The sequence below is a fragment of the Carassius carassius genome, chromosome 19, assembly GCF_963082965.1.
Source record: "Carassius carassius chromosome 19, fCarCar2.1, whole genome shotgun sequence".
In the NCBI taxonomy this organism is placed as follows: domain Eukaryota; kingdom Metazoa; phylum Chordata; class Actinopteri; order Cypriniformes; family Cyprinidae; genus Carassius; species Carassius carassius.
Window position 1 is genome coordinate 26,390,118 of NC_081773.1, and position 25,449 is coordinate 26,415,566.

At 37.4% G+C, this 25,449-nt stretch overlaps 1 protein-coding gene across 2 annotated transcripts in view; it reads left to right on the top strand.

The window, feature by feature from the left end:
- LOC132095481 (protein ITPRID2-like) overlaps positions 1-25,449 on the top strand; it is a 46,514-nt gene that overhangs the window by 18,552 nt on the left and 2,513 nt on the right. The window contains exons 2-17 of one of the 2 annotated variants that reach the window (XM_059500528.1): positions 307-505; positions 1,332-1,374; positions 3,501-3,550; positions 4,159-4,212; positions 5,613-5,655; positions 5,735-5,833; positions 6,790-6,998; positions 12,392-13,053; positions 14,588-14,648; positions 15,470-15,558; positions 16,440-18,008; positions 20,795-20,869; positions 21,034-21,149; positions 23,653-23,800; positions 24,526-24,591; positions 24,702-25,097. In XM_059500528.1, the coding sequence (XP_059356511.1) occupies positions 349-505; positions 1,332-1,374; positions 3,501-3,550; positions 4,159-4,212; positions 5,613-5,655; positions 5,735-5,833; positions 6,790-6,998; positions 12,392-13,053; positions 14,588-14,648; positions 15,470-15,558; positions 16,440-18,008; positions 20,795-20,869; positions 21,034-21,149; positions 23,653-23,800; positions 24,526-24,591; positions 24,702-25,097 (3,837 nt within the window). In that variant the 5' untranslated portion in view covers positions 307-348. Of the gene's footprint in view, positions 1-306; positions 506-1,331; positions 1,375-3,500; positions 3,551-3,787; positions 3,943-4,158; positions 4,213-5,612; positions 5,656-5,734; positions 5,834-6,789; positions 6,999-12,391; positions 13,054-14,587; positions 14,649-15,469; positions 15,559-16,439; positions 18,009-20,794; positions 20,870-21,033; positions 21,150-23,652; positions 23,801-24,525; positions 24,592-24,701; positions 25,098-25,449 lie in introns of those variants that run through there. The other variant, XM_059500529.1, reaches the window with a different exon arrangement.

Sequence of the window (25,449 nt, forward strand, 5' to 3'; positions counted from 1 at the left end):
CCATGAATCGGGTATATGTGTGATTGCAGACATTGTGAAAAATGGTCTGTTACACATTTTGTTTTCACCCTTAAACTCATTTGCAGCTTATGCATTAAAGACATGCTGGCTCTTGCAGTTCTGTTCTTAAAGTGCTCAAATGAGCATAAGATGTGTACCATTTTGGTTAATATGACTTCGTTCAGATTCTTACATATCTGCTTCATATGACACAAGACTATTCTATCAATCCCTCTGGAGATGAAGGGGGACTGGCTATTGTCGTGTCATTCAGGTCTGACTCCGTCCCTTTTCGCTTCTCTGCAGGTGAACCGTCCTCCACTGTAGTATCCTGTCCAAGCTAAGGACATGGAGGAGTGCGAGTCCCCCCCTGCCAGAGTCAAGAGGATGGCCTGGGCTCAGAGCCGAGGCTCCTGGCAAGCTTCTGAGTCTCAGGACCAGGGCGCAGAGGAGCCGCTGTCTGAACAGCCTATGGAGGATAAGACTCCGACAGCCTCAGAAACAGGTACAGTGCTTCTGTTAATGGTGTAACGCTTCAGATCTATTTGTTTCTGTACTAACAGATACTACACACTAGAGAATTTAACCAAGCAGCCATGTAGATTCAAAATATTTATTGCAAGAACTAAGATAAGTAGAAATGTAGCTAAAATACATACAGTTCAAGTTAAAAGGATTTATTTTAATTGTATGTGCTTTTAAATATAGCAATGCATATTAATAACCAGCAATATTTCTATTTTTATTACCATATATTTTTTTACTTAAGCATTTTTTAAACAAAAAAAGGTAATTTGCATATTATGGATTGTATTGTCTTTAAATGTCACTGCTTTTACCATACTTTTACATGAATTAAGCTTACAGATAACACTCTGCATTTTGAATGTCAGCATTTATTTCACTATAAAGATTCAGCAATAAAGTTGGCATGATATTTCTGTTTTAGATGCAAACCGTACAGTTGTCATTTTGATCATTTATATCTGAGATTCCCAACTCGATGCTGGGATTTTGAGGGTTATAGAAGCTCTGTGGGAAGGTGTGCTGGAAGCTGTAATGCGGTTTTGAACACAGCAGGGAGAGATTTACAGAGGTCTGGCTGCTCGGCTTGGCATTTGATTCTCCATTCAAGTCACGATAAACCAATTAAGAACAAATAAAGGTTTCTGGAAAACGAAAGAATCGCGGACCACAGTGGTAGTTCAGAAAACCACTCCGTGTTAGTCGTCACTGTTAGATTTGTTGTTTACTCTTTGCTCGTTTTTTGCTTTTAGGGAAATTAATTTGTTTATTACACGGAACATTTACTTGTCTTTTTTTCTCCTCAGGTCGTAAACCAAATCAAGTAGAGAACTGGCTCAGGACCTGCAGGTGAGTTAGCTAACAGACTCGCTGCTCATAAAATACAAATGCAAATGGTGTGAGAATGATCTGTGTACACGCCACAGTATGACGTGAATCGGTAAGTAAACAAAACGCTCAGATGCGGCATAGAAAAGCATTCTGTTCGTTGTCTTTGGTGTCTCTGACAAGCAGTAAATTAAAAAGAATCGTGTGAATGGTTCAGTGGGTTCAGACCGTGGTTCTCTCAGAGTCAGGAAAGTCGTTACTTGTGAGGACTGACCATTGTTTTCTGTGCTGCCGGTGTTTTTTGGTGTTTTGTTTGAGTCCTTTGGGGCCCATTAATGCTAAAGTTTTCCTCTGAGAGTTTTTAGTCTTTCTCTCTGAACTGCCAGGCTGCTTTTTTTTTTTAAGCTCTGAAGCGTAGGAGGAAAAAGCCATTGATTTACTTAGTAGATATACGTCCTTCATGACCAACATAAACCTTCCATGTGAAAAACAAAACACAGATTCCAGAATTTCTGGTACGTGTCCCTGTCAACCGTGTCATCTTGTGATCTAGAAGGAAGCTGTGTGTTTGTTTGAATGATGCAGGTAATTTGGCTTTACGTCATTTACTTGCGTTTTCACAGAAAACATGTAAGAACCGTTTGTTGTTGATGATGTCATATTTAATTGCTGTTTGTGCCGTACTCACTTTTTTTTTTTTTGGTACAGTGAAGGAATAAACAACTTGTTTAGAATTAAGTTATGGCGCTGTTTCAGAGTAAAGAAAAACTACTAAAATGGACCCACATCAAATCAAACATTTAACATCAAATGTTTGTAAAAGTCTGTTATGCGGACCAATTCCTGCATTTATTTTAACACAAAATTTGTTAAGAAGTTAAGAAGAACTTAAGACTGAAATATTATGAAATATTTATACAATTAAAAATAACTACTTTTATTTGATTATATGTTAATATATAATGTATTTCCTGTATGGCATAGATGAAGCCATTACTCCAGTCTTCATTGTCACATGATCCTTAAGAAGTCATTTTAATATGCTGATTTGGTACTCAAGAAAATCATCATCAATTCTGATGAATAGAAAGTTAAAAAGAACAACACTTATTTTGTGTAACATTAAGTGTTAGTAACATTATAAAACTTTGTCACTGTTGATCGATTTAATGCATCCAAACTTTTGAACTTTAGTATATGTAATAAAAGTGTAAGATATAATTGTCTATCATATATATAAGTGCTATAAGTCAAACGATTAATCAAAGGTTAATCACATCCAAAATATTTTTCTTTGTTTATATAATATATGTGGGTGCACTGTGTATATTTATTATGCTTAAATAAATACACACACATTCGGTATATATTTTGAAAATATTTAGATGTATTTACTGTACATTTATATATTTATAATAATTATTTTTTGTATTTTATAAAATTTTATTTTGGCTGTGATTAATCATTTTGACAGCTTTAAAAAAAAAAATCTAATTTTGTGTCCTACTGAAAAATAAATAGCTGTTATTAAATGTAAATAACCAGTTTGAGATGGTATTATGAGTACATTTTTGAGGCTGATCTTATCCTTTACAGTTGATTTAATCAAATGCACCTAGTGTAAATTCCACCCAGATGCAGCATGTTTGAGCATCAACGCCACACACTAGGTCAATAAAAATACCTCGTGCTTGTCCTATTCCCAATTCCTGCTCATTAGAACACGCACGAGACCGACATCCTCCTGTAGCCTGACAGGAAATGTAAGTGTCTTTATTGCCGAGAGTTTGCTGGATATCCGGAGCTAGAGAGATTTCGGTGCTGGTGCTGCTGCTGGTGTTGTGAAACATGGCCAGCGCGCGGCAGAGCGCGAGCTATTCTTAGCCTCGTTTTACGTGGTGTGTGTTTTTTCTCACGCCGTTCGGATCTCCAGGTGTCTGGATGAAAGTGGCAGGGGATTTCGAAGGCAGCATTTTGTAAGTGTCGAGACGACAAGTTCATGCCAAGAAAATCTGTGTCAGCGCTTTGCTAAGTAACACTTCAAGAGAGGGAAAGGTGTTCGTGTGTGTTTCTGCTCGAGTGACATTTTTTAGGGAGAGATTTGTCGAATAGAAAGAGGATATGACGTGTTACTGATCTTTCAACAGGACTCCTCTCGGGGCCTCTTTGGATGAACAAAGTGGCACTCCGTCCAGAGGTGAGTCTATCATCATCTTCAGACCAAATTGCTGCGTTTATCTGCATTCACAGAAGATTTCTATGTTAGTCTGAACTGAAGTAGGTTTTACTGCAAAAAGTTACTCAACTGCCTGCTGACTCTTTTCTCTACCACTCCTTGTGAACTTTGGAGCAAGGTCTCTCACACTGCACTACAGCGCATGCACATTCACTGGCACACACACACACATGCACGCTCACTGCTTTGGGGCCAATAGCAGACCCCCACACACTCCAGGCAAAGAAGTGCCTGATTAGACGAACATTTCCTCAGAGTTTAATGCTAAACAGGATTGATTCCAAGAGCAGGATAATGTGTTATGGATCAGGTCATTCAAAACTGCATTGGCATTATTTCAGATAACTACTTAGGTAAGGCAGTTGCACTTAAGAGTAAATATTTACCGTTAACCTCTCCGTGCGTGCGAGCTAAAGCCACATTCGTGCTTTGAAGTGTTACTTGGATGCGTTGGAGTGTTTTTTTATGGGGGAAGAGAATGGGAAATGAACACTTGTTCGGCATGATGGGTCAGTGCAAAGTGTTTGCTCTCTGAAAGCTGTTTTCTTTGCTTTGTTTTTTTTTTTTAGGACCATTGAAGAATGGCTGCAGCTTTGAAGATGACCTGTCCCTGGGAGCTGAGGGTAAGTACTCTCCACTTTCTTCTTCAATCAGACATCATTTCTCTCAATTGTGTTCCTTTGTGAGGAATCTGACAAAGAACTTCAAGAATTCCACATAGCTATTTTGAGGTTAATAAAAACCGACTGACAAACAAGAATGACTGCTGCCATTGTTAACATAGTATATCATTTGTCGATTTTGGTGCTGATTAGTCTTTGCTTTCTCTTTGGATTATGTGCTGTTTTGAGTTTGCACAAGGACACAGGGCGGCATGCTCACACTTGCATGTGATACTCGGGTTAAAAGACTGGTCTTGGCACATCAGATAACTTATCTCTGGTTTCATGGTGTGTACCCAATGGCCCATGTGTTAACGGGTGTGGAAGGCTTTAATAATAAAAGTGACTTTACATCTCACTTTTTATTCCACAGGGTCTCAAATGTCAGAAATGTAGCAGAAGTCTGTTGTTAACTGACAATTATTTGCAATCAGGAATTATTTTATGCTGATGCATAATTTTTTTCACATTTAGTACTTGATAATTGTTCATTTTGGACCCTATCTGTGCAAAAAAAAGTTACCAAATAATTAAAACAATAATTATAACTTTGCATCAGTAACATTTACAAATATTATTATTGTTGAGAGTACTCGTGGTATTTGCATGTATAATTGCACCTCTTTTTTCCTGGTAAATTATATTATATGTGTGGGAGTATTTTTACACTTCTAGAATGACTAGTTTAAAGTGAAAACGTTCTTCACAGACTCCCCACAAGCTATTGTGTTATTGCAGTCGAGCAGATGTCACCCTTCGGTGTGTCTGTATGTGAAGAAACAAGTCCAGACTAGTTCCACTGAAACTCTTTTTGCTCTTATTGACAAGAGCACAGGAATCGGGCAGCGCCAGTTCTTGGAATTTCTGTGGAAATTTAAGGTTGAGCATTTTTACCTGAGGCTGATGGATGAGTACATGTAAGACAGGACGCTTCAGGACAGAAAAGCTCTGGCTAATGTCCTCTACATCTCTGTGTTCAATCCTGTCCTCCTTAGTGAACTAAAACCTGGTGTCTAATGTGATTTGTAACACGAATCATTTGGCAGGTTAGGATGTGTGCTCATATAATTCTGTCATTGTGTGCTGAGTGCTGAGGAAAATGTTCCACAATGTGGATTGTCATCCGGAGTGGATGGTTCTCCACTGAATAAATCACTTTTGGATATTAACATCATCACAATGTTGAATAAGGCTCTTTCGTAAGGAATTTCTGACAACTCCCACTATGCTAAAATGACAGCCAGTGCTTATGGTAATTGCACTTGTTGTGTCAAAGATTGACAGGTGGGTTCAAAGGAATGTGGTATCATTGGGTAGGAATCCAGCACAGTTAAGCTTCTCTTTCTCTCATGTCTCTAAAGCCAATCACCTCCAGAAGAGCAGCACAAAAATGGTGGCCAATGGGTAAGTAGGTCTTCCAAAATGTTCCTATTTCTTTCCGTTTTGGTCTAGTCACAGGCTGGTCACTGTCTTCTTTCCTCAGCTATGAAATCGCAGCTGAGGCCAAAAGGAGCCAGTTCAAGCAGAAGGGCAGAAGTATGAACTCCACAGGCTCTGGAAAGAGCAGCACCACTGTGTCCAGGTACTGTACTTTACAATAATGATGGACTGTGGTCATTAACACATGCAAAATCTCCAGTGAACCAGTGATAGGGCAAGGGATATATTTTATACTCATTTTAGCCATACGTGTGTGTGTGTGTGTGTGTGTGTGTGTGTGTGTGTGTGTGTGTGTGTGTGTGTGGGTGTGTGTGGGTGTGTGTGGGTGTGTGTGTGGGTGTGTTTGTGGTCAATGGCAACCTATTTCTTACATAACTGAGCTAGATTCTAATATACACACGTTAAAAAAGCCAATGCTATTGTATATAAACTTATTATATCAGAATTATGCTGCTATACTGCACTCTAGATATTTGTATGAAAACTGATGCCCATATCGGTTAGCTGGATAACACCAATTCTAATAAAATATTGTAAAATAAAAATACAAATAATATATTTCCAAGTGGCATCTGCAAACAAACATTGCTAGAGGTCTTCTCAAAACTTCACATTCCTGAGCCATTAGTGATTTTATTTTATTTTTTTCACTTTTTGCCCTCATTTCTGATTTATAATTTTGAACATAACATTTTTTGCCTTTATTTCATGAAATTATTTTGTTTCATATTTTGTTTTTAAGTGTCACTTAAGTGTTTTTTCCGGCCTTGATCTGTAACTTGTTTATTTAGTTTTATTTTATTTTATTTTCACAAACAAATTGTAATTCTTTCTGATACTGTTAATGGTGCAGAAAATTGCACGATGTACCTCTTCAATTAATATCTATCAATATTGATATCAAAATATTATTATAAATATTAGCTGACTTTTGAGTACTTTTTTTTTCATTAAAAATGTACTTGGTAAGTCACATGGTAAAGTTTATCTGACGATCTTCTGTATGCAGTGACTTATGAATTGCTTTGGCAAACATCGATTGTCTGTTTGCATGTAGATGAAGGTGTATGTCTTTAATATTTGTTGTTTTTCCTGCAGCGTGTCAGAACTTCTGGACCTGTATGAGGAGGATCCAGAGGAGATCTTGTACAACCTCGGCTTTGGGCTTGAGGAGCCTGACATCGCCTCAAAAATTCCTTCTCGTTTCTTCAACTCCTCTTCTAGCGCCAAGGGCATCGACATCAAGGTTTACCTGGGAGCCCAGATTCAGCGCATGGAGCTGGAGAACCCAAACTATGCCCTGACAAGTATGTAGACCGTGCTGTCAACACAATCCATGGCATCTGATAGTACTTCAGCCACCGTGCCTGTGCATGTTCAAAATTAATGGAAGCATGAAAGTAAATATTACAAGTTGCAATAAGGGGTGTAGCATTTACAGCAATTAGTCATTTCTGTTTGTCCCCTGCTTTTTTTATTTGAAAAATAATAATCATTACATCATAGTTTCGTTTTTCACTAGCTATGGTGCAAAGAAAAAACATTGTAACCAGGCAACTGGACAACTTTTAAGTCAACACAAAGTTTACTTTCTTAATGCACGTTCTCAGTCTTATTGTGCGTGTTATTTCAGATAAAAAATGTTTGTCATAGAAATCTTCTATCCAAATAAGTTAATACGTTTGTCTACTTTTCGAAATTACTTTCTCTTTTGGCTCACATGCAAAACATTCTCCAATAACTCCACTCCGGGTTTCCTATTATAATCTCCTACAATAATCTATTATAATTTCCTATATAATCTCTGTAATATTTCACAAATCTTCATTGTATTTTGTTTGCTTCTAGTCTGTTAGTGTTTAATTAAATGTATATTTCTGACATGCAATCAAAATTATCGATGTAATATATATATATACCTTTTGACCACTATTTTTTTTTCATTTGTATCAATTACTGGTATTACAAATTTAAAATAATCAATTATTTAATTTTTCTTGTTTTTTTAAAGTCATTCTTCAAAATGTTAATAGTTTAATAAATATTTAAATATTCAAAATGTTTTAACTAGCATGAAATATTAGTAATAGTAAATTAAGACATTAAAATGTATAACTTCATAGATATTTGAAATAAAATTAAATTAAAAAAAAAATATCAAAACTAGTCAGACTTTACCTAAAAATATAAAGTTGAATTCAAAATGAAACCCCCGTAACTATAATTAATTTTAATAATTTTTATAATAATAAATACTTTTTGAGATAATTTGTATTATTTTGTTCTTTTATAAACAGATTTCACGTGCATTTAATGCTGCCTGTGGTGCATAAAATTGCACACTTTACCTTTAAATTTAAATATTAAAATATTATTAAAACAGAATGTCCCACTAAAATAAATTCATTTAAAGGGGACCTTTTAAAACCTTGTAAAATAAGTCTCTGATGTCCCCCATTTTTTATAGATTGTTAAAATTGGCACTTTTAGGGTATGAGCCAAAACGCATAATTTTTGTCTCTTCCCCTTTTAATGCAAATGAGCTGGTGCTCCAAGAGGGCGGAGCTTCAAGAGCTCAAGCTCCAGCAATACTGGTGCTAGCCTTTGCGAATAAACACTCCACTATTAGTACAAGCCTGTTGTCTTTACAGAAAATGCACTCTATTTAAATGTCAGTCATCTGGTTATAGTGTGCATAAAAAATTCACTTTATGAATTACACCGACAGGACAATGGCACGATAAAAATTTACACATGGTGCCATTGCATGCTATTACAAACTTTATAAGCCCCACTTGTGATTATGAGCTCGACTTATTTCAGCGGTCGACTTCACGTTGCTTTCATATGCAATTTTTACTCCCACTTTCCTAGTCATGATTATTTTGGGACACGTGAAGACAGCATCAGTTAAAACCAAGCGGCAAACTCCCGCTCTCTCTTGTGAAGCCCATACGGAAGTGACTTAAACTGTAATTCATTGATAGACTCCCCATGTTAAAATGCCCAACTTTACAGCAGAAAAAAAACACATTTACAGCCTGGTTAAAAACAGTATTTTGGTCTATATAGCTAGGCCATTTGAGTGACAGGTGGATTGCGCTGCTGTCACCGCCGTCGAGTTAGGTGGGCGTGGTTTCAGCAGCTAGCGCCCGCCTTTTTGCCCATTTTCGATTTCGGGAGTGATGCTCTGTGATGCGAAAATTAATCCACAAATTAATCCACCTCTTCTTCAGCGGCTCAAATTTCATCAGTAAATGGAAAGAGCTATGTGGTGCAATCTTGGAGAACAGCTTTTTGAAAGAGATTCTCACTAGACAGTCTTGTGCAACTGGATGCATGTATCTAACCATAAAGAAGAACGACAAAGACAGCCAGGCAAGAGTTGAGGGAAGTTGAGGTGCCTAAAGGAGAAGTGGTTTTAATTTTAAGATCACATTGCAGAATGCTTTGTGCTAATTTGTCAATAACTATGTATCTTCAAGCAAACGCTGAGCTTTGAGCCTTCCAACACTCTCTGATCAACTAAGAGTGCTGTACAGACTCAGTTCAATAGAAGCAGAACACAATGAAGCCATTGTCCTCCATGTGCACAGAAACGAGAGGGAGAGACAGACGACAACAGAGAGAGAAAGTGTCAAGCAGAGCTGATTCTGCCATCCGCTCACATCAGGATTCGGCCTGTGTGCCAGCTCTGTGCCAGTTTGTGAATTGGCCTACATTTGCATAATTCTCACTGAGCCAAGACAAAGCAGCGGAACAGGAAGCGCCTGGGTGAGGGTAGGGATGTCTGAAGTCTGTAATACGGCCTGTTTTTGTTTGCTTGTTTGATTGGGAGTGCACTGCTTTTTGCTTCAGGATTGTTTTGCAGCTTAGTTTTAGTTAAAGCTTGTGCACATTCTGCTGACTTTAACTAGCCTGACATTGAACTGTTGGGACAAAATTTAAATTTCAAAATCATTAATATGCCAGTTATAATTTACTCTCCCTTATGTCATTCCAAACCAAGAAAAGAACCATAAAAACTTACATCTAACTTAAGAATCAGTCAGTCTGTCTGTGTCTGTCTGTCTATCTGTCTAGCTATCTATCTATCCATCTGTCTCTCTGTCTTTGTATTTTTATTTATATGTATGTTATTATAGTTAACTGAAATTAAAACATATTTCATTATTAAAAAAAACAAACAAACAAAAAAAAAAACGTAAACTATTTTTATTCCAGCCAGTGTTCAAGGTAACATTTATTATTTTAATTTTGTTTAACTGTAGGTATTAATTGAAAAATTAAAACTAATTAATAAAAATGTATGAAGTCTATATATTTCTGTGTGTGTGTGTGTGTGTGTCTATATTTTATATACATACAGTACAGACCAAAAGGACACACCTTCCATTCAAAGAGTTTTCTTTATTTTCATGACTATGAAAATTGTAGATTCACACTGAAGGCATCAAAACTATGAATTAACACATGTGGAATTATATATGGAATTATATACATAACAAAAATAGTGTGAAACAACTGAAAATATGTCATATTCTAGGTTTTGCTTTGATTACTGCTTTGCACACTCTTGGCATTCTCTTGATGAGCTTCAAGAGGTAGTCACCTGAAATGGTCTTCCAACAGTCTTGAAGGAGTTCCCCGAGAGATGCTTAGCAGTTGTTGGCCCTTTTGCCTTCTGTCTGTGGTCCAGCTCACCCCTAAACCATCTCGATTGGGTTCAGGTCCGGTGACTGTGGAGGCCAGGTCATCTGGCGCAGCACCCCATCACTCTCCTTCTTGGTCAAATAGCCCTTGATGCCTTCAGTGTGACTCTACAATTTTCATAGTCATGAAAATAAAGAAAACTCTTTGAATGAGAAGGTATATATATATATATATAACAATTTGTCACTTGTAAATCGTAAATTAATTTCAATAAATATTGACGCAAGTAATCATTACATAGTACATTATATTAGTACTTACAGTAAGTAATTATTACAGCAATTATAAGTTAATAAGTTACAAATTACAAGTAATTACTGTAAAGCAATTATTTAATAAATGATAAAATAACAAGAACAAGAACAAGGAAACATATTACGAGCAACAGAGCAAATGGTTTATGATGTTATGTTAAGAGTAAACACTTTATTTTAAGGTGTTCTTGTTGCACGTTACATGTACTTACTATTATCCAATTGCGTGCAAGTAACCCTAATCCTAACCCTAACCATATAGTAAGCACATGTAGTCAAATAATATTACTCAGTACTTAAATGTATAATTATATTGTAATAAGGACAACTTAAATTAAAGTGTTACCGAACAAATAATATTACTAAAAGCATCAGGTCTATAAGTTTATTACTGCAGATGTTCTGAGACTTTATTATTTTTATTTATTGTTTGCTGCCACTTGTTTACATTCACTTAAGACCAACAGTTTATGCTAATACCCACTAGACAGGCATTCCAACCAAGAAGTGTATGTGAATGTTTATTCACATTACAGTGAAGTGTTCAGTGGGTTTGTTCTCCCATGTCTCGTTGACTTTTCTTACATAAGTCTTGCTTCCTCCTCCCCAAATACTCGTCTGTGGGGGCTGAGATCTCGAATCGGACGTGCTTGTCCCTCTCTTACAGAAAGCCATGTGCTCTGTTCCTCTTTTCTTTTTCTGGCATAAGTCCTGCATGCAGTTCCTGACCGCTGACTCAGACAGCATTGCTGCATTGTAGGAGATAAATGAAGACTATTGATTTCTGAACAGCACACATCACTGGCTTTTTATCACCTGTTATCATTCCAATACATGCCTGTAGTATTGTCAAATCATTTACCTTTATGTCTGACAGAACAAATGATGAGCTTGATGTTGATAAAGAGCATCAAGTCTTGTACAGGACTTGAACACCATCGTGTTTTGTACAGGATCTTTTTTTTTTTTTTGCAACAGGAAGCCCTGAAATTTTTGAATTTTCCAAATTGCACGGATTATGATTGTAGTGACTCAATTTTGTTCGCCAAAATTTTTAGAGCAACTGTATATATGGCCAGACCCTAAACAGAAACGGTTCTTGACTCATTTTGAATCTGACCGGTTTTGGTGAGCAAATGAATCATCTGAGCCAATTCTGTCAATGATTCCTATGGAATCCATTTCAGAAATTATTTTATTTGTCAGTTATCATTCATTCGTTTGTTCGTTTATTTATTTGTTGAAGTTCTTTACAATTCAGAATTATATTATATTATATTATATTATATTATATTATATTATATTATATTATATTATATTATATTATATTATATTATATTATATTATATTATATTATATTATATTATTGTATTATATTATATTATATTATATTATATTATATAATATTATATAAAATTAATTTATAATATTATATTAACAATAAATTATTGTTTGTTTAGAGCTCTAGAATACATAATGTTTAGAATATATTATATTACAATATAATATAATAAATTGTAAATTTTATTACTTTAAGTTTTTTAAATATTACTTTTTTTAAATTGCCATAGTAATTGCAGGAAGCACTGTTTAAAATTGACCGTTTCTCTAGTGTTTTTTTATTTTATTTATTAATTTTTTTTCTTTAATTTTTTAATGAAGAGTAAATAAAATTTGCATTTGGAAACCAGCAGGAAATGGTCTGTTCTAAAGCTCTCCTTCTTTTTCTGTAGGTCGGTTCCGTCAAACAGAAGTTCTGGCCACGGTGGCAAACGTCTTCTCTGAGATCTACTCCCAAGTGTCTGGAAGACCCATGGAGAGAATCTGCAGTGGCGACACGGAGACTAAAACCCCCACTCCATTAAAAAGGAATAATTCCGCTCTAAATGTAGCCAAGATCCTAAAACGGAACATTACGAAACAGAACCTGTTGGCCTCTGCCATGGAAGGAGCAGCCAAACCTCTTTCAGCGCCTGACACTGACAACACAGAAGGTGCAATCTCTGACGCACGGGCCGGACTCATGGATACCGAGCACAAACCACAGCAGAAAGGCTTTAGGAAAAAAGATTCATCTCTGGCCACAGTGACTGAAGAGGCCCAGCAAAGTATCTCAGAGGCTTCAGTCAATGGAGACCTCCCAGAACCTTTGCCCAAGGACTCTACGTTAATGAATGGTGACCAGTCCACTGAGACACCAGCTCTGGATAAACACATGCCACATTCCCCCGTCCAGGTGAACATCAGTCGGGTGTCCGACGAGAGTGACTTCAAGAAACCTGAGTGCCAGGATACCATCACTTCCACCCTAGATAAAGAACCGTCCAACCTGTTGCCCAACCCACACATAGCCCATCTGCTCAGCCAGCCCAGAGACTCGTTTGAAATGGAGGAGGTACGGTTCTCTCTTGCTTCCACTTTAACAGAACAATCCTCTCTGCTTGTCCTTGTCCAGTTCTCACGCTGACAATCATCTCCAAACTTCTCCCAAAGTTTTTTTTGTTGTAAAAACAGCGGAGGGTCATGACACTGCAAGCTAAAAATAAGTAGGGAGGATGTTCTGGGGATTATGGTTTTGCCTTTGATAATGTTAAAGCATGCTACTGGATCCTGATCCTGATAGCAGACAGTGTTCATCAGTGATACTCAAGTCCGGCTTGCCGCAAGTTTATCAGTGGCCAACACCATGGCCTCCAAAACTTACAAGTGAGCAGTTTCTGACGATAAAGCGTTTCCTCATATCATTTTCTGCTATTTTAGCTATTTGAACAAATTAAAAGTTATTTACTAATTTTGAGTTTGATATTATATTATGCACTTTAGTTGAGCAAGTGAATCATCTGAGCTGATTCTGTCCATGATTCAGAAAGATGACTCCTGCAATCATTTCGGTATGATTTGTGATGTGATTCGACGGTTTCAATAAAAATATGATCAGAGGGATTTTTTTAAGCCCTGTACTACTCATATTATATTATATTATATTATATTATATTATATTATATTATATTATATTATATTATATTATATTATATTATATTATATTATATTATATTATATTATATTATATTATATTATATTATTTAAAAAATTGTATATCAACATTGGTACTTATTTATTAATTTATTAGTAGTATTTTTATACAGTATTTTTTAGCAGGAAGCTTATATTATATTATATTAATATATTTTAAAGAATTGAAAAGTCAAAAATAATAATTGTAATTTACTATTAGAAAATAACAATAGTCATGATAATATCAGTGTTCAGTTAATTTCTTTTTTTTTTGTAGTGTATCAATTTTCAAAAAGTTAATCATTTACTCACCCTCATATCATTATAAACCTGTATGACATTTTTTTCTTGTGCTCTGTGGAGCACAAATGATAATATTTTGATACGTGTCATTTTTACACACATAATTAAAGTCAGGGGACTCCAGTGAACTCAAAGTATTATTTTTTTTAATTATTTTATATATATATTTATGTATATATAATTTTTTTTTTTTTGTGCTCTGTAGAAGCAAGTCAGTAGGTCATAAACTATAGGTTTGGACCAACATGAGGGTGAGTAAATAATTACACTTTAAAATTTTGGTTGAATTATCCCTTTAAAAAGCTAAGAAAATTATAAGTAAACCACTTATTACACTGTAACTTTGTCTCTTTTAGCTCTATTTGTCTGAGCATCCTGACAGGGTATGATATAGTAACACTGGCTCGACCTATAGTGTGAGTCCGGGGTGTGACTATCCGTTTGTCAAACCACTCAGTACTTTTATCAGGTCATTTTATATGCTGGCCTCTGTTCATAGTGCATTTTCTAACGATGGCTCATGGGTTGCATAATTTGAGTATCTAAGACTGGTGTAATGTTCAAGTGTCAAGTGTGATCTGTCAGACTGGTAATAATCGATTTCTTTGCAGTTGCAGAGTAATGAGGATGAAGCTCTTCCTGGTCCTGGTGGCATGTCTCGAGCTGGCAGCGGTAAGTGTGTACCCACTGCGGTTATCAGTCATGCTACCAGGAAACCAAATTTGTAAAATTGTCAAAAGGTATATGCCATTTAAAATGTTCAAAAATTGTTCAAAACAAATATCATGTAAAAGAGACTTTGTTAGTTTGTTAGCTTGTTGTTTGTTTGGCTATGGTATTGTTTACAACATCTGTGAGATTTAGATTGCTATATAAGGCTTTTTTCTTTTTTTTTCTTTTTTTTGAGTTTTAAAAATGCTTTCAGACTCATTCCTCTTGAGAACATAACGACCATGTGATCAAATCCGGTTTCCTTTCCCTAAAGAAAAACACAGACACTTTTTCCAAGAATGCAGAGGAAGACATGTCTTATTTAAACACTAAACATAGCTGTGATGTGTTTTATCATGCCCAGCCCTAAAGAGCTGAAGGAGACTTTAATATGTGTTTTAGATTAAGTTTGGATCAAGTTTGCCCTCGTGTGGTAGCATTCAGTAGATGTTCACTATTCAAGTACGTAGAATTCTGGCTTCAAGTTTTATCAATAGCATGTGTGTCGTTATGAAGATTTCAACATAAAATAGTAAAGACATTATTATGTTCTGTCTTAAGCAACCAAAGCTTTATCTGTGTTCAAACATTCCTCAAAGTAGGTTATGGAAGTACACTAAAACAGTGATATGAAAACAAAAACAGGTGGCAGACTGAACCTAAATCATGAGATCTAAGCCTTAAAACTCATAAGCATGAATTATAATAACGGGCTTGAATTTTGATAAGTCTTTGACTGCTGGGAAATCAGTCAGTCACTCTCAGTTTTGGTCTCCCTTCAGAGAGGTTATTGAGGACTGCCAGCCAGCAGTCTGACAGCAGCGGGTTTGCTGAGGACCCATCCACAGACGGTTCCGGTAATCACCTGAAGGTACGTGAGTGTGGGCATAACCATCTGGGCTCTCTACAGCCTTTGAATACTAAGATTGTCATTCTCCTTCAGCCCAGTGTAAAAAAAAAACCTTTGTTTGAATTCAGCTTGCACTGATTACAAAAAGTCTTAAAATCTTAAAATAATGTAAAAGTTTTATATATTTTTTTTTACAAATATTTTATAGTAGGAAAATTATTATTATTTTTAAAAATATTGTTTTAAATTATTTAATCATTATTAATGCATTAATTTATTATTTATGCAAATACAACTTTTATGAATAATAATAAAATAAATTAGCAGTGCCTCTATTTAAGTGAAAAGTAATCAAGTGTGTTTTTCTGAATATATTTACCACAGAAATCTCAAATTCCATTAAATGTAGATAAACCAAATTTGTACTTGATTTGTTATAAAAGATACAGAATAAAATGCAAATGCATATTATACTTATTGGTTTAAAGTACATGTTGTTAAAAATGGATGTTCCCAACCTCATTAATATTGTATAGTAATTTATGATCATGCTTTCAGGTTACTATTTATACAAACATTGAGAATATTGACTTCAATAAGTTCTATAGGAATATAAATATTTTCATATGAATATATAGTAAGTAGTGGACATTGTCATGGTCTAACCCAGTATTTGGTATCTCTGAAATCTTGGTATCTCCCTCTGAATCTTAAGAAATGTTTTAGAAATTATGAATTAAGATGTACCAGAGCTTAAAATTGTGGCATGTGTGTTCATAGGGGAATTTACAAAACATAAATGAGGACAAAAATAAATTGCTGTGTTCTTTCAACACCAACGTTTCTAAGAACCAGTCCCTCATGGATAATGGAAGTGAAACTTCTCTCTTGAATTTTCTTAGGTACAGGAAAGCTCAGATAGCTGTGACAGCGAAAACACAGTGACATCACATGCAGGAGAAGTCAGAACATCCATATCATTGGAGTACCCCAACTTTGAGAGGTTACAGTTTGAGGAAGCCCATCCTCAGTCCAACAAAGGGACATTTAGCCAGAGTGGAGCCAACCGAGAAGTCCCTGAGATCACCAGCCTCCAGATTCCCAGTTCAGACTCTGACAATATTAGCACCAATGGACCGCTCCTTTCTCCTGACTCTGATAGGGCTTCCATAGTTGAATGCAATTTCAACACAGCACAAAAACCCACCAGAGACTCTCCAGAAGTGGATTTGAGTACGATGGTAGATCCTGCAACAGATTCCATCTTGGATGTAGCTCATAAAGGCAACCTATCCCAGCCTGGTTTAGGCATAGATCTCGACTCTGAGGATTTACATCCATCCTCCGGACCAGAGTCTTCAGATCTTCCAGAGTCTTCAGATCTTAAGCAATGCCACCCTACAACTCAAAGAAGACAAATGGCCCTCCAAACAGCCCATCAGAGGTCATCCTCTGTGGACGAGGAACATCCCGGCCGCGTATGGGTGAGGGACAGGAACTTGCTGAGGGAAAGCTTGGAGAGGAATCCTTTAAGGAGATCTAGCTCCCTCCCAACACCTCCGCTCAGCCCAGCTCGAGTGGTCACCTCCATGAGAATCCAACTCGGAAAGGGTTCGGTCAAGCATTGTACCCCACCCTCATACTCGTACCGCTACGATGGAGAGAATCGCAGTGACCGAGAAGAAGTGGATTCCATTATGGAAGAAGATGAAGTGGATCATGCTGGTGGCCAATCAGTTCTCTTAAATTCTGCTCCAGCAGGTGGTTTAAAGACAGGCAGGGGAACACCACCACACCTTCTCAATATACCCCAGCATCTGACTCGCTCTTCCAGCTCGCTTTATAGCGTCCCTGCAGACTGGCCTCAGAGGCCCTTGGGAGAAGGTCCAAACTGGAGCACAAGTAGCGTCCCAAACCTTAGTCAATTTACAGGTCCGGGCCACCCTGCTCCTCTTCCTCCTCATGGGTCCTTCTACTCTCCACATCAAGGAGTGGCCTACAACTCCTCATACCCTACCAGGCTTCCCCACCACAATCCCTACCCACAACCACAGAGCTCACCACATCCTCAACCTCTTCAGAGCAATACATTTACTCCACCACAGGGGGCGCCATTTACACCCCATCACAGTATGCATTATGCTCATCCTCACAGTGTGCCTTACAGCCCGTTCTACTCACCTTATCACGTTACTCAGGGAGCTCCCTTCGGCCCCTCGTTGAACATGCACGGCAACCTGTATCAACCTCACGTCCCTCTCGCGCAATCCCACAGCGCCCCCTACAGTCTGGGCTACAATGGTTCTCCTCATCACCCTGGCGCCCCCTACAGTCATCCTTATTATCCATCTCCCCCCTTCCCTTGCTCATTTGAGACGCCTCCTGCCCCCGTACCTGCAATGGGAAGCACAGAGATGCAGCTCAGGAGGGTCCTACATGACATTCGTGGGACAATGCAGAATCTTGGTCAGGTAAGAATTGCCAAAATTCTTTGTATACTTATGTATTACATGAACTGATTTCATGACTCTCTAAACAATCTTAATCTGTGGTAAATGTGGTTATTAATGAGGCTGTGCCTGACATGCTCTTATTAGTAATTGTTTGTGATTAAAGCAGAGTGGAATGACAGTATACACTATTTGACGGTAGAAATAGGTTAGCTGGTTTTTGCTATAACACAGAAGATATATTTGCATAGGGTGAACTGTTTTGTTAATTACACATAACAGTGATTGGGAAACAGAGTGGGGTGTGTCCCAAACAAGTCGAGACAAAAAAGAACTTCTAAAGTGATGTTGCTAGTGAAGTGGAATTTAGATGTTTATGATTACCAAGCAGTGTTGCAACTTAGTATTTATTTTAATATGATAATCAAAGTCAGCACTTTTGGTTGTATTTTATTATTATTAATAATAATAATAGTGTTAACAATAATTATAATAATAATAAGTGACATGGCATTCAGCCAAGTATGGTGACCCATACTCAGAATTCGTGCTCTGCATTTAACCCATCCAAAGTGCACACACACCACTCAACAGGAAGTATTTGACAAGCAACCCTTTGGTGACTAGCACTCTAAAAATATGGGCTCAGTTTAGGTCACACTTTAAGCAAAAACAAGCACTCTCCTTGTTACCCATTACTTTCAATGCATTGTTTCCACCATCCTTAATTGATCATGCATTTCAGGCATGGTTTAGAAAGGGACTCAGGTGTGTAAGGGATTTTTTTCAAGGTGGTAGTTTTGTCTCTTTTGACCATATGATTAAACATTTGATATTCCTTAATCTAGTTTTTATAGGTATCTGCAGGTGTGAAGTCTAGCCAAAAAATATTTTAATAGCCTACCCTTTTGGCCCCCCCTCCTCATTGTTGGATTGAGGAGCTGTTTGACTTGAGTACATCTGAACGAGGTCTGATATCAACAGTGTACAGTCTGATTCAAAGTGCGGCCTCTCCATCTTTAGACTTTTTAAAGAAACAATGGGAAGAGGATTTAGGAAGTGTAGTCGCAGAAACAGTCTGACAATCAGCTATTAGGAGAATTCATTCGACATCTATTTGTGTCAGACATAGACTACTGCAATTTAAGATAATCCATAGGCTACACTTTTCTAGAAGTAAACTGGCAAGAATATTCCCAGAAATAGACCCAATATGTTCTAGATGTCACAGATATGAGGCCACTTTGGGTCATATGTTTTGGACATGCCCAGTTGTAGGACCATTCTGGTCTGCTGTGTTTGAGACGTTTTCATATATGTGTGGAAAGGAGATAAAACCAGACCCCGTAATAGCAATATTTGGTGTAGCATCTGAAAACCTTTCACTACCGCCAGGTCAATCGGATGCACTGGCTTTCTCTTCTATGCTGGCCCGACGGCTTATACTTCTAAAATGGAAGTCAAATAAACCACCAACACACATTAAGTGGGTAGAAAGTGTCATGGCGTATTTAAAGCTAGAGAAACTGAGACATTCCATGCAAGGCTCTGTTAACAGATTTTTTAAAGTATGGAGACCTTTCCTTTCATATTTTGAAGATAGATTTAACCCAAAATACTAATTGTAAGCTCCCCCCTTAGCACCCCCCCCCCCAGTAAGTTATTTTTGTTTGTTTGTTTGTTTTGTTTTCCTATTATGTTTGCAATGCTGTATTAACATTTTAATTTGATGTGATGGTTGTTCAAATGTTTGGAAAATTCAATAAAAAGATTTGTCTACACAAAGTGCACACACACAGAGCAGTGAACACACACATACACACACACTGTGAACACACACCCGGAGCAGTGGGCAGCCATTTATGCTGCGGCGCCCGGGGAGCAGTTTGGGGTTCGATGCCTTGCTCAAGAGCACCGAAGTCGTGTTATTGCCGGCCCGAGATTCGAACCCACAACCCTAGGATTACGAGTCAAACTCTCTAACCACTAGGCCACGACTTATGCTGTTATTATGCTGTTCATTATAAATGAACAAATAATTTCAAAATAAAAACAGAAAATCATCAAAGGATTTTGTGTTTATAGTATTTCGTGCCATTAAACTTTTGTGCTGCTTAATATTTGTGAAAATATATTTTGGTCAAGATTGTTTGATTTAAAAAAAAAAGCATACTGTATAGTTTAAATGGAAATTAGGAATCATTTGTATCTATGTTATATGTCTTAACTGTTACTTTTAGTAATAGTATATATACACACAGGGGTTAAATGTGAACTCCCGCGGACGGATGACGCAAGTTCGGTAATTCTGCAAACAGCAGTGATAACATCAGTCAGCTCGCCTTGGCTACTGCAATTTTCCTCACTGTATATTTACAATAAGACTAGATGTGATATCAAACACCACTGCCTCCTTTTGTTTTTGTTTTCAAGTTTGTCAATTGATAGAATGGTTAATTGTTACAATTAATTAACTTTGTAGGCTTTGCATACACATGTGCACACCTTAAAAGCTGGAAACCATAAAGCCCCCCGGCATAACAAATCCCAATTTAACCCCTGTGTATACATACATACATATACATATATGTGTCTAGTTAGCCTCTGACCTGTAATAACTGTTTTGTTTTGCACGGTAATATATCTGCATAAAGCAGAACAAGGAAGTATGTTCCGGTTTCTTGCGAATCCCACCCGAAATGCAAATAATCAGCAGACTCAGCATTCTGCATTATCCTGGGCTCAGTTTAGACATGCTTTTCCTGTGTGACTCATAATTCATAAACCATCTGTGGTTTTGTTGGCAGAGCTCATCTGTGCACGGAGGACACACACCCACTGACAGGATCAGTACACCACGCTCTGTCCAACTGCTTTATGAGGTACATCATTTCCCAAAGATGAAGCAGTCACATGCTAGTTCTTTTTCAGAAACCTGTGTTGCATCACTAGAAGCCTCTAATGAAATCGAGATGCTCATATAGTTTGTGCAAGAGTAGTCTTTAACTCATTATTTTTGTCCCTGCTGATTTGCTGTGTGCTGCAGGAGCTCCAGATGCGGCGCAGGAGTCTGAATGTCTTCCGGACTCAGATGATGGATCTGGAGCTGGCTCTCATGAGACAGCAGTCAATGGTCTTCCAGCATCTTAGTCCAGACGAGAGGTGAGGAACTCATAGGTCCCCAAATCACAAGCCATAAAGGGCAAAAGCTTTAACCCTCTGGCTCCTTTTGCCCAAATCATACAATACACTTAATCCTTAAAAAGAACAAACCGTTATGTATATATTTGCACCATGGTTCTAATCTCTAAAGAAATCTAAATACTGTATTAATTTCCTGTTGCACTATGTGCCTATAAGGTGGGTATAGTTATAAATTAATCATTAAACAAAGAACCCTTAAATGTGTCAACAAATCATAAATACTAATGATTTATCATCATATCAGAATGATTCCTGAAGGACAATCATGTGACACTGAAGACTGGAGTAATGATGCAAAAAATGTAGCTGTGCCGTCACAGGAATGTGTTATATTTAAAAACATAATAAAATAAAAAACATCTATTTCACTGTTTTCACAATATTATGTTTTTAATTTCCTGTAGCACTGAATAAATATACAATCAGTTGATCAATTGTATAACAAATTGCTCTAAAATGTGTGAACAAAACATAAATACACTGTACAAATTGCAGTTTTCTTATTACTTTAACAAAAAATTAAGTTATATGGAATTCAACTTAAATATAATTTAAGTTTAAATGAGATCCAAATGAAGTGGTAATTGAAGTAGGTGGAAATTTTAATGCATACTAATGATTGTTGAAAATGTTGAATAAAAATACAACCCGAATTCCGGAAAAGTTGGGACGTTTTTTAAATTTTAATAAAATGAAAACTAAAAGACTTTCAAATCACATGAGCCAATATTTTATTCACAATAGAACATAGATAACATAGCAAATGTTTAAACTGAGAAAGTTTACAATTTTATGCACAAAATGAGCTCATTTCAATTTTGATTTCTGCTACAGGTCTCAAAATAGTTGGGACGGGGCATGTTTACCATGGTGTAGCATCTCCTTTTCTTTTCAAAACAGTTTGAAGACGTCTGGGCATTGAGGCTATGAGTTGCTGGAGTTTTGCTGTTGGAATTTGGTCCCATTCTTGCCTTATATAGATTTCCAGCTGCTGAAGAGTTCGTGGTCGTCTTTGACGTATTTTTCGTTTAATGATGCGCCAAATGTTCTCTATAGGTGAAAGATCTGGACTGCAGGCAGGCCAGGTTAGCACCCGGACTCTTCTACGACGAAGCCATGCTGTTGTTATAGCTGCAGTATGTGGTTTTGCATTGTCCTGCTGAAATAAACAAGGCCTTCCCTGAAATAGACGTTGTTTGGAGGGAAGCATATGTTGCTCTAAAACCTTTATATACCTTTCAGCATTCACAGAGCCTTCCAAAACATGCAAGCTGCCCATACCGTATGCACTTATGCACCCCCATACCATCAGAGATGCTGGCTTTTGAACTGAACGCTGATAACATGCTGGAAGGTCTCCCTCCTCTTTAGCCCGGAGGACACGGCGTCCGTGATTTCCAACAAGAATGTCAAATTTGGACTCGTCTGACCATAAAACACTATTCCACTTTGAAATAGTCCATTTTAAATGAGCCTTGGCCCACAGGACACGACGGCGCTTCTGGACCATGTTCACATATGGCTTCCTTTTTATATGATAGAGTTTAGTTGGCATCTGCTGATGGCACGGCGGATTGTGTTTACCAACAGTGGTTTCTGAAAGTATTCCTGGGCCCATTTAGTAATGTCATTGACACAATCATGCCGATGAGTGATGCAGTGTCGTCTGAGAGCCCGAAGACCACGGGCATCCAATAAAGGTCTCCGGCCTTGTCCCTTACGCACAGAGATTTCTCCAGTTTCTCTGAATCTTTTGATGATGTTATGCACTGTAGATGATGAGATTTGCAAAGCCTTTGCAATTTGACGTTGAGGAACATTGTTTTTAAAGTTTTCCACAATTTTTTTACGCAGTCTTTCACAGATTGGAGAGCCTCTGCCCATCTTTACTTCTGAGAGACTCTGCTTCTCTAAGACAAAGCTTTTATAGCTAATCATGTTACAGACCTGATATCAATTAACTTAATTAATCACTAGATGTTCTCCCAGCTGAATCTTTACAAAACTGCTTGCTTTTTGTTGCCCCCGTGCCAACTGTTTTGAGACCTGTAGCAGGCATTAAATTTTAAATGAGCTAATTAAGTGGATAAAAGTGTAAAATTTCTCAGTTTAAACATTTGCTACGTTATCTATGTTCTATTGTGAATAAAATATTGGCTCATGTGATTTGAAATTCCTTTAGTTTTCATTTTATTAAAATTTAAAAAACGTCCCGAGAACTTTTTCCGGAATTCGGGTTGTAGTTGAAAATGTTGAAAAATAATTAAAAGCCGTCAGTTTGCTACTGGATGATCACAAGTGTTATAATATTGCTTTTCTGTATCAAGCTTTAATTCCTATGATCACTGCCTCCTCGAATAGCGACTTAAGTATTTACTGACTGTTCGCCAAACTGTGATCAAAACCGAAGTGTGAGAAACTTGAATGCTTCCATCTTTTATTTGGGTTTGTGATGTTGCAGGCGGGAGGCAGAACAACTTCAAGCACTGCGGACTGCAGTCAGGCAGGAGCTACAGGACTTGGAGCTGCAGTTGGAAGATCGTCTGCTGTCCCTGAATGAACAGATGCGCAGCAGCTCACAGCACAGCAACCTCTACCGACACCACATGGTCAGTGCATGTAACCGCAACTGCCACATAAGAATGAATTAATACTGTAATTAGGATGTAATAGCACAACTTAGACCTATTCTGCTTTAATATGCAGCCTAGAGTATTTCAGGTAATAGAACAAAACATTTTTTCCTCAGTTTTATTATAACCTCTCAGGATTGTAAGTACAGACTAGTCTAAATGTGAATTCCAGTGTGTATTTCAATAAACCTGATATATTTAGAATAACCATAAACAGACATTTCATTGTAATTGTGTAACATCTAGTTACATTTTCAGCAAAAATAACTATCACTGTTATACACCGTTGGTGTGATACACAATTTTGGTCACCCACTTAGCGCAGCATGAAATGTGAAAACTAGTCAGTTGAAGAGTACAGTTTAGATGTTTGTGGTCAGTAAGATTTTTTTTTTTTTTTTGCAGCGAATAAGCATATTAGAATGATTTCTGGAGAAACTTGTGATACTGAAGACTGGAGTAATGATGCTGAAAATTCAGCTTTGTGTCACAGGAATAAATTATATTTTAAAATGTATTCGGATAGAAAGCTGTTATTTTTAACTGTAGTAATATTTCACATTATTACTATATTCTTTTTAAGTAAACTTAGCCTTGGAGTGCATAAGATACTTCCTTCAAAAACAATAACAATTTTACAGACTTGAATGTTTTGATTAGCAGTGTTTTTTAACCTTCAGTGACCGATATGTGTCTCGCAGGGCATGCACAGAGGTCACAGCATGGACAGCCTGTCTAATTCTTCAGCACTGCGGGCCATGGAGCCGGTGAGGGGATTATTCTCATGTTAAAGAGTCCTGTATCAGATATCATCTGCATGCCTTATTCTACTCTGTTTCCTCTCATCCATTATAAATTCTTGTATGTGAATGCCTAGGTGACGGACCTCCTGAAGGAGCAATTGTACCTTCAGTCTGAACTGGGATATGAGGCTGTCACACCCAGTTCTGGCCGCTCATCGAGGGCTTCCAGCCCTGGAAGACTCAACCAGACGCTCGAGTCTTGCTTTTCTTCCCCGCAGGGAGGCAGCGTTTATCGGGCCACCCTTAATCTCACCCCCACCGTCCCTCCACGGCCTGGAATGGAGGTTGCTCGGCCCGTTTCTCCAGAGAGGATGGAGGAGAGCGTGATACCTGCTTCCTTGGAGTTGAACAGAGATGAGGATGAGATGTCACTGGATGGTCGCAGGAGCAGGTCGACAGAGGTGTGCACTCCCACTGAATGGAGGAGTAGAGGTGGAGGGAATGGTGACCTGCAGCATCTCATACAGGAGGTGAGAGAACTAATACAGTTACCCTGATATGAGGATTAAAATACAGCATTGCCATCAGCTAATATAAAGAAATATCTGACAGCTAAATGCCACAAATCAGAATGGTATGGTCTTATTGCCTCCAAATATTTTTTTAAAGAAGTGAAGACGTTTTATCTCAAAGTTCTGACTTTTTTCTACAGTTCTGAGTTTGTATCTCACAATTCTGATAAAAAAAAGTCAAGAGTTGTGGGATATTATCTTGGCATACTGACAAGAGAAGCCTGAATTGTGAGACATAACACTCAATTCTGAGAGGAAAGTTTTGTTTTGTGAGATATAAACACTCAGTTCTGTGAAGAATAACCTGAAC